General features: G+C 39.8%; 1 protein-coding gene across 1 annotated transcript; it reads left to right on the forward strand.

Moving 5' to 3' along the window:
- Nucleotides 1-2,174: 2,174 nt before the first annotated feature.
- LOC104433043 (COP1-interactive protein 1) lies at nucleotides 2,175-9,316 on the forward strand. The gene is made up of 3 exons (XM_010045663.3): nucleotides 2,175-4,767; nucleotides 6,123-6,701; nucleotides 8,762-9,316. The coding sequence occupies exons 1-3, from the start codon at nucleotides 2,511-2,513 to the stop codon at nucleotides 8,914-8,916; spliced, it is 2,991 nt and encodes a 996-aa protein (XP_010043965.2). The 5' UTR covers nucleotides 2,175-2,510; the 3' UTR covers nucleotides 8,917-9,316.
- The last annotated feature ends 937 nt before the right edge of the window (nucleotides 9,317-10,253 follow it).

Here is a 10,253-nt window from a genome sequence, read left to right on the forward strand (position 1 = left end):
TCCGCCCTTTTTTAGTTGACAGTTTCAGAGAAACAAATCTCGGCCCTTGATCAAAAACCCACGGTACGAATCCTCCAATCAGATCCGTCGAACAGCCCCCCCATCTCTCCCTCCGCCCGCGAAAAGTAGTTTCCCACATAAGGCGGCCACTTTTGAGTCTTGATCCCGAGCGGGACGAGCGTCGTGCTGCATCGGCCGTACGATGCTGCAAGCCTTTTCTCTCTCTTCACGCGATTGGCCCACGCGCTTCCCGCCCCCTTGGTCTGTCACACTTTCACTGTACGCTCTAGCGAATCCCCAACCCACCCCGGGAAAGTAGCAAACGGAAAGGCACAAGCGAAAAGGCATGAGGTTTGTTTCGATTTACCGTACCGTCTTTTTGCGAAAAGCCACTTTTCATTTACTTTCTTATATCAACCAAAATCAAAGAACGAGTTAATATTATGAAAAACTTTAAATTAATATATTTATAATAAATTTATTAACAATTAAATTTTTGATTAGGAAAACTCTCAAATTAATATATTTATTAAAAATTTACTTGAAATAATTACAAACATTTTTAAATCGATATATTTATGATAAGTTTATTAAAACCTAATTTTTTGATCACAAAAAATTCAAAACTAATATAATTGCGATAAATATATAATTTTTAAATTAGATTAATATTACAAAAAATCGCAAAACTAGTAAAATTGTGATAAACAGAGAATAATATTCCAAATTAGTAAATCAGTTGACCATCACATATCATCAAACTTAAGAACATGATAGTAAAATTTAATGAAAATTAAAAAAATGTAAATTTGTTATGAATGTACCGGTTTAAGATAAATTTATCGAAGGTGTATTAGTTTGGAATTTTTGATTGTCAAATGATTAATTTGGAATTTTTCACGGTATTAATCCTAATAGAAAATATATTGTTAAGTGTCCAAAAAAATCAAGTGCATGATACATCACAAAATTTGCAAAAACGAGCAATAAAGAAAAAGTAAAAGAGAAAAAAAAAATGAATACCGAATCATTTCTTCTATTCAATCGCATGAACATCCACTGACTCTCGGCACGTAATTACACGCAGCATTTATATGACTTCAGAGAGATCGACGTCTGACCTTGCATCGTTAACACGGTGAATGGCCAAAAAAAGAGAGAAGAAATTAGCATCGCCAACTCGTACGAGGACCGGTCGTATTTATTAAGATTACAAACATAGTCCAGATCAATTTGACTTTCCTTTTTTCTCCGGTCTTCAAAGTGACCGCGTCACCTTGCCAACGTTCGGACGTGACCCTTTAGAAATAATCCATCTTTATCTGCTTAGTTCCAAGATAAGAAACATATCTTTTCTAATTAGGAAAAAAAAATCACCAAAAATTTCAAATTTTACTCAAAATGACAAATTTACCCGCAACATTTTTTTGTGACATGAAAAATCCCAAATTTTACTAACCATGACACATTTACCCCAATTTTTTTTTTGTGACAAACATAAACCCTGAATTTATGTTTGTGTGACATATTTATCCTAAGCTATATGGCATTTTCATCTTCTTTTTCTTCTCTCTTCCTTTCGTTGACCATGACAGAGGGAAATTGGACTTAGGCTAGGGTGACCCTTGCCCGATGCAGGTGAGGGCGGCCCTTGCTTGCATCGAGCAAGGGTAGCCCTCATCGGTGTCAGGTGAGGGCTATCCTTACTAAATCCAACCTAGGTGAAGGTTGCCCTTGTGGGATCTGGCGAGGGTTCTAGGGTTGGTGAGGGCAACACCCGTGCGAGGGCCACCCTCACGATGTCGGCGAGGGAAGCTACGGCTTAAGTCTGGCTTCCTTCTGTTAGCGGTGTTAGCGGAGGAAAGAGAGAAGAAAAAAAAGGAAAAAAAAAGAAAAAAAGAAAAAAAAAAGATGAAAATATCTTTGGTGGGGGTAAATATGTCATGGTCAATAGAATTTAAAAAAATTTATGTCACAAAAAAAAGTGAAATAAGTTTATCACTTTAAATAAAATTTGAGATTTTCGATGACTTTTTCCGTTATAATTATCTTCGAAGTCCATATATCGATACGTTTTATTCGCGCTCACTAGACTCGTCCACAAGTAAATAGAAAAGGCACCAGCAAAAGAGAGCCCCGCTCGTTCATCATGAGGCGACTGTCAGGTAACTCTAGCAAATCCCACCTGGCACGGCTACGGTAGTTTCCTTCAACAGCAAGAAACTCGCCGTCGCTCTCTCTCCGAATCGTCCTCCTCCGATTCACCTGCAAAAGGGAGCACACCTGAGCCTGCTCTTCAGCTTTCTCTCTCTAGGGTTTCGTCCTCCTCCTCCGGCGCCGGGCTCGTCTTCCGTTGCACGGCCTGCATTCTTCCCTTCGCGCGGTAGCTTTTGTGGCATTCCTTATTTCCTTTTCCGGTTTCCCGTTTGGATTCCGGGAGGAGCGCTTTTTCTTCTGTTTTTTTTTTTTTTTTCCTTTTCTGGTCGCCTTTCGCCGTCGCCGGTGCTTCGATGGGGGAGGTGTCCGATAAGCTGAGGCAAGCGGAGCTGAAGAAGGAGGGCGTTCGCAAGGCGTACGAGGACATGCAAGCGCAGGCGCCGAAGGTGCTGTTGCTCTCCATACTGTGGAAGGATCTGGAGGAGCATTACGACGGCGTCCGGAGGTCGCTGCAGTGCCGCTCCGAGGAGCTCCTCGGGAGGGAGAGGTCGCTCGAGGAGCGGGCCCGCGCGGTCGAGTCCAAGGAGGACGAGCTGCGTTCGTATCGGCGGAGGATCGAGGAGTGCGAGGGGGAGGTCAGAAGGAAGGCGAGGGAGCTGGCGTCGGTGGAGGAAGAGATCGAGAGGTTGTGCGGTGAGCGTGCGTCGGAGGAGAAGCGGTTAGTTCAGACGCGCGGCGCGCTCGGCGATGTGGTTTCGTTGATCAGAGACAAGAAGGAGGAGTTGAGCTCTCTTAGGCAGTCGACTGAGGAATGCCTGGGGATTTATAGTTCCAAAAAAGAGGAGATGGAGCTGCTGCAACAGAAAGTAAGCTTGCAAGAGAAAAAAGTTGGAGTGTTGCGGAATTTGCTATATGAGAGTGCTAGGGAACTAGATTTGGAAATAGAGAAGTTGGGACTGACGAGGAGTTCTCATAAAGAGCTGTCGAGGGAGGTTGATTTGAAAAGACAGGACTTGAACATGGTACAGAATCTGCTCGAGGACAGTTACAAGGAAATGGGCACGAGAGAGAATCGGTTGAGCATTCTGGAACACTCTATCGAAGAGCTTGAAAGGGTGATTGAGCTCAAACACGGAGAATTGCAGTCTATAAATGACTGCTGCCTTGAACTTCAAGTCAAGGAAGAGGAACTTGGTCGAGTCAAGAAATGCGTTGAAGAGTCTAATGAAGCGCTCAAATTGAAAGAGAGTCTCCTTGATTCAATCCGAACATTGATTGAAGAGAACAAGGAAGAGCTTGAGTCCAAGGAAAAGCAGTTTGATGCAATCAACAAGTTGGTCGGTCAGCGGTCGGCAACACTTGAATTGAAAGAGAGGGAGTTGGGGTTAATCGAAACAAATATTGGAAAGCTCTCAGAAGAGCTTAAATACAAGGAAGCTCATTTGGAGGGTATCAGGAAGTGTGTAAAGCAGCTTGAAGAGGAAATGAAGTCAAAAAAGGAAGAGCTTGCTTTAGTTGAAGTAAAAGAAAGAAAGGCTCGCAGATCTCTTGAATATATATGCCGGCAATTGAATGCAACCAAAGAGCCTTTAAAGGACCTCAATCTTGAACTTGAATCCAAAAGGAAACAGCTAGAGTCCATCGAAATTCATATGAGGAAATCTGCAGAGGGACTTCAACTGAAAGAACAAGAGTATGCTTCTATCCAAAGCTCAATTCTTGAAAGCTCAGTGACCTTCAAGTCCAATAAGAAACAACTGGATTTGATGCAGAAGTCTATTGCAGAGTGCTCTAAGGAGCTTGAATTTAGAAAGGGGCAGTTGGATCAAATTGAAGAGAGAAGCAAGGAAGGCCACAGAGATCTCGAACTCAAGGAAAAGCACCTTAATGTGCTTAACGCGTCAATTGAAGAATGCTCTAAGATACTTGAAATGAAAGAGAAAGAATGTGAGGTTCAATGTAATGAACTAAAATTGAGGAGGGAACGACTTGATTGGATTGAAAAAACACTCAAGATCCACTCTAGGGAGTTGGAGTTGAGAGACAGTTTTAATGTACTTTCTGGTGTAACGGCTCATGCATTAGTAAATGAATCTGCTTCGGTTTCGCAAGTAAATTTTCAACCTGGAATTGGTGTTGATGGAAAGAATCTGCTGAGATTCCTAGGTCAGCAATTCAGGGAGCATGACAGAGTGTGCTCTAAGGTGCTGGAAAGAATTCAAACATCACCTGATGCTGCAAAATTGGTGTTAGATGCCATTGAAGGATTCTATCCTCAGGACTCCAGTAATGGAGATGGATTTGACATTGGTACAACCAGAAGGATTTGTATCTTTCTCTTAGAGTCTATAAAAGAATTTTCAGCAGAGGTGAAGCCTCAGGTGAGGGAAGCTGCAATGAAGCTGGCCCTTGAATGGAAAGTGAAGCTAAATGTTTTGCCATCACGAGAGAATTATTTGGAGATGTTAGGTTTTTTGCAACTTCTATTGGCATATAAGCTGGACTCTGCTTTCGATAAAAATGAAATTCAAAATCTTGTCAATTCAATATCGCAGTTCAGAAAGGCACATGAATTGTGCCAACTCCTAGGTTCTTCAGGTGCACAACCTGGTAAGTTTCTGTGCACCTATGAACTTGTGTTGATGGATCTGGTTGCCAGTTTCTTTATCACTTTGTGCCTGGTTTTTGCAATATTGATGTTGCTTCAGCTCTTATCTCTTTATGCTAACACAATTTTTAAACATGACAATGGCTGTGAATTTTAACTTGTGCAAGTTTAGGTATTTCCATTTTTTTCCACATATGCATGGCAGATTCAGTGCTGTTTAATGATTTGATCTAGCAAAAACTCGAAGATGCTGATTTACACTTCCTTGTAGGTTTGATTTCTCCCTAAAATCAATTCAAAAATCATTAACTGGATGCTTTTTTTTTTCGTAATATTTAATTTGATCAATTCTAAATGTCCGATTCATATGGTAAGTGAAAATTTTGTTCAGGCTTAATGCTATTGCTTATCATGGACAGAAATGAAACACAAATCAGTGTATATTTAATGACCTTTCAGATAAACTGTCTTAACTCATGTTTACTTCGTTCTAAAATATGCATGGCCAATATATGTGGTTGATCTCAAACAACTCACCCTTTTTGTTTTTTGTTTTAACTTGGAATTCTCTACATTGATTGGTCCATTTTGTTTGAACTATAATCCAAACTTGATTAGTTTTGGCCTTCAGAACATATCTTTCTTTATAATAAAGCAAAATCCAAAAGAGAGCTTTAACCTCAAATTTTGATTAATAAATGCCACGAGGTCTGGATATCATACTAACTGAATATAATAGTATACGATTAATCATGATTCCTCGATGTTTAACACTTCTAAATTTACAAGTAAATGGTAAGGTAAGTTTTTCTTTTTTTAAATTATGTACGCTTTTCTGAATTGAACAAACCTTCGAATGGTTATTCTTTTCACATATTTAACTTTCATTTTTTTTCCTACATGCAAACCTTGCGCTTTTTCGCTAGTATAGAAGTACTTAATTATATCAAATGGATTCATTAAGGCTCCTTGTCTGTGATTTCTGTACCGCCTTTTGGATTGGAACAATGGAACATTTATAGAGTTCAATGCAGTGATTAGGTTCATGTTGATACTGCACCAAATACAGAAATTGCTCTTTTGAGCTTCCATCCAATAGTTGAAGTTCTATAGTTGGGGCTCAAAAATATTTTTCCAAAGATATCTAACCAGCAGTTGCAACATTCTTCTACCTTTTTTTGATATTGACTTTTGCTTAGTCTCCAGATTTTTGTCTTGTTGTCTTTCCTACTCCTCGTAGCTAGTTAGTAGATAGTATAAACTCTTGTTTGATTTTGATTTCATGGGAAACCACATTTGCTACGATCATCTTGATTAAGGTGGTTTGGACTCTTATCAGTTTATTTGTATATGACAGGCTCCTTGAGATCCATTCAACAGTGCCAAATAAAGACTGAGGAGTCAGAGCATTGTATTGTGCACAGTTCAGATGATTCTCCTGGTGTGATTTCTCCACCACCAACTGGCTCTGTTAGAGGAACTTTGCAGTTTCGCCAAACTGAGCTTTCGACTGAAGATCATGCAATCCTCAAAGAAATCTTGGATGAGCTGCAAAGCTCCTCTGACCCTGCAGAACTTATTCTGGGTGTAATTGAGGGGTCTTATAGGCAATTCTCAAATAGTATGGATATGAATTTGCATAGTGATGTTCTCAAGAGTCAAATTTTTCTATTAGAGCAGCTGATAAAAGTTTCACCTTCAATGTCGAATGAAGTTAAAGAAGGAGCAATGAAGCTGGCAAGAGAATGGAAAGTGAGACTGACAGAAAAAGCTGAGGGATCGTTAGAGGTTTTCAGTTTTCTGCATTTCTTGGCTGCATTTAAGTTGGTTTCTTCCTTCAATGAAAACGAGATTCTGAATCTAGCAGATCGTGTTTCACTGAATGACAATGCTCCGCTTTTATGCCAGACCCTTGGTCTTGCCAACAGGGTGACGGGTAAATTTTCTATGACTCTTAATATTCTTCTCTTTTTTCCCCTCTTTTGGCTTTTCGAAGGAAATCTTTGGCTTATGGCTCCTTATAGAATGAGCCCAAGATATTTAATTTTTAACTGAGTTCCCATTGAGTTTCACTTTGATGCCAGATTTTGATAACCCATCTATTTGTTTGTTATGTACAATATTCTTGTCTTGCATATACATGTGTGGAGCAGAATAAACAGATGGAGTGGTCAGAAAGGGTCAACTTGATTTGGAGTTGGCTAGTATGTATCAACCCATTCAAAATAACTTGGTTATGACTAGGTTTGATATGACAGAAGCTGAAACTAATTATGCTAGGGGCACGTTTGGTAACATTTCTGTTCCGGAAAATAATTTTTGAATAGAAATAGTTTTTTTTTTTTTTTGTTTCTATTCCAGGGAACAATTTCTGAGTATAAGAACACGCTTGAATAACTAAAAAATTTCTACCCATTTTTAAAGAACTCAGAAAAAAATTATAAAATTACAAAAGAATCCTTTTTTAGTTATACAAGTTTTAAAAGAAAGAATAAATCTTTTTGTAAACCTTTCAAAAGAAAGAAAAAAATCGATCATGAAAACCATTCTATTTTTAAAAGGAATAATAAAAGAACTTTCCAAAAGAAACCCAATTCAATTATTTGGATTAAGAAAAATAGATGAATTGAGTGAAACTAAAAAAGAAAAAAATGGAGTAATCAGTAATGGGATGATTAATGAATCGTCCATTCAAATTCGATTTATGGATTTGATAGCTTCTTCATTGATAGAAAAAAAAAATGAAAGATTTGGATGAATATGTTTGGTAAACTTGTATAAATTTTTTTTTTTGTTTTTAATTTTTCAATATTTTTATTATATTTTTCCTTTTGGCTGGTCGCCGGCCTTGGCCATGGCTGGTGGTCGGGCCGACGAGGGCCAGCAACCTCGCCGTGGCTAGGCGAGGCTTGGCCTCGCCTTAGCCGGGCCGCTCAAGCTCGCCCCCGGATCCGGCGAGGCTCGGCCTCGTCGGCCACCGCCAAGTCGGCGTTGCCCGGCGGTGGCCCGGCGAGATTGACCTCACGCCGCTTGGGCGAGGTCGAGCCTCGCCAGTGACCTCGCTTGGCCACCGAGGCCACCGGACAAGGCTCAGCCTCGCCGGGGGCCGGCGACGCTCTGGCAAGGTTGCCGGCACTCACCGGCCATGGCTGAGGCTCGTGACCGGCCAAAAGGAAGAAAGAAAGAAAAAATAAGTATTTTTCGGAATTGTTCCCGAGAACAAGAAATAAGTTTTTTCTACTTATTTCTGTTCCAAATTTATTCCCGAGAAAAAAAAAATTTTTGTTCCCGGAACAAAAGTTTTACTAAACGTATTTCTATTTTTTTTTTTCCTTGGAACTAGAAACAAAAATAAACAAATAGGTGCTAGATAGCCAGGTTTCTCACGTGGTTTACAATCTATAAGATGTTGGAGTTTAATTTGAGGTGCGAATCTTTAGAGCACTCATTTAGCGAGAAAAGGTCTAAAGTTGCAACTGCAAGACTCTTGCTGAGTTGCGGCATAAAAAGTATACAATATCTAGCTGTCTGCATTTTCCTTCTATTCTGCTGCTCTCTTTGATCAGATAAACAGTGAATAATCATAACACTTTTTTCCATTGGGTCATTAGGATAATTACTTGTGCAGGGCAGCATAATACTTCAACTCATTTGTGGCGTGTATGCTTTTGAATTGCCAAAAAGCTGTATGGTATTTATCTTTTATATTCCGGTGCTACTATTCCATTGAATGAGAGCATGAATAATTTTGAGTGCCATCGGTGGGATCCCAGTCTTCACTTTAATGTTTATCTGATTGCTACAAGTGTGATCTTTTTTTATCTTTCAATTTACTATTTTTCTTGTTAACGCTGCTTTATAAGGTGCTGTTGACTTTTTAGTCATTGAGCTAATGAAAATTGGTCTTGAAAGTACGGATAGTGCCCTTTTGATAATTGTTTGTTTACTGTATGTCATTGCCCTAACCTTGTTGGCATTTTTACTGATTTGTCTCAGCGCCAGCTAGCACACCTGCTTCTTTCTCTGGAGTCCATCTGCAACCGCCTAGAGAGAAGAAACGTATCGCCAGTGACCCTGCAATCGATCAGCAATCCCAACAGCATGCACGAAAGTGCAGATACGTGATGAAAAATCCAGTACGCCCCGTGTGATATCTGATGCAACTCCCATCCTTGTTATGAGTCACTCACCCTTGAGCACTAAGGTATTCTCTGCTAACATTAGGCCCTAGCTTTGATCTATCACTGCCAGTCGCCTCTGACAGCAGCAAAGACAAATTTTACGTTTATTTTCAGCGATTGTGGTGCTGACAAAGTATAGAAAGTACAGATAGGTTTGCTAACACGAGCATTGTCTCGCTTTTGGAAAGTAAGTTAATGCTTTCAATATAGAAATTATCCTACGAAGCTCTCGACAAGGTTGAAGTGATTGCGCCGGATGAGCAGAACATACAAGTGAACATCAGAACATACAAGTGAACGGATTATGTATTTATGACCTAAACGGCTATCTGACTTAGTGTTTTTAGTTTGAATTCGGAGATCTATCTCATACAGTGTATCTAGGTGTGATTCGTGTAATGCTTTCTTACGCGCTAGATGCTTTTGAGCGGGCCTTCAAGGGTCTGTTTGGCAATATCCGATTCTATTCTTTTGTTCCCAAAAAAAAAAAAAAAAGAACAGAAATTCATTTAGTAAATTTTTTATTCTCAAGAACAAATTTATTCTCGGAAATAGATTTGGAACAAAATCAATGAGTATAAAAAAGTTGTTCTCTTGTTCTCGGAAACAACGCGAGAATCAAGTTATTGCCATTATTGGCCACCATTGCTTGTCGGCCATTGCCGTCGATGGCAATCACCAGCAATTGTTGACGAGATTCGATAAGTTAGTTGGATAAGTTAGTTGGAGGCTTGCCTGGCTACTGTGAGGCTCATCCTTGCCTAGTTGCCATGAGCTCGACCTCATCGCCTTGTCAATGGCTCCTTTGCCAGGCCACCACTAGGTTGACGTTGCCTTGGTTGGGCAATGTTGACTTAGCGATGGTTCAGCGAGGCACGTTGGCTCAAGTCTTAATGTGTCTCACCGGGGGCTAGCAACACTTCGGCAAGGTCGCTAACCCTTACTTGGCTGGTCATCGGTCATGCCCGGCGATCAGAGGTAAGAGAAGAAGAGGAAAAAAAGCAAAAGATAACAAGTAATAAAATTATTAAAAAAATTAAAAGAAAATGATTTGGGTTAGAAATTTTAAGGTCCTATCAAATGCATTTCTATTCTCGAAATAGAAATTTTGAATAGTTACTAAACGTTGTTCACAAACTCATTCGGGGAACAAAATTAAAAGAAATCATTTTTTGACATAATTTTTTTTAGGAATATAATAATAGTTATCAAACGCATCTTAATTGAGCTTGCCATCCACCCTCTCTCCATGTCCACCCTCACTTCTTGCGGTCACTCTTAGACAGTAGGATCCCACGTTTTCTCTC

Source organism: Eucalyptus grandis, chromosome 2 (genome assembly GCF_016545825.1).
Source record: "Eucalyptus grandis isolate ANBG69807.140 chromosome 2, ASM1654582v1, whole genome shotgun sequence".
Classification (NCBI taxonomy): Eukaryota; Viridiplantae; Streptophyta; class Magnoliopsida; order Myrtales; family Myrtaceae; genus Eucalyptus; species Eucalyptus grandis.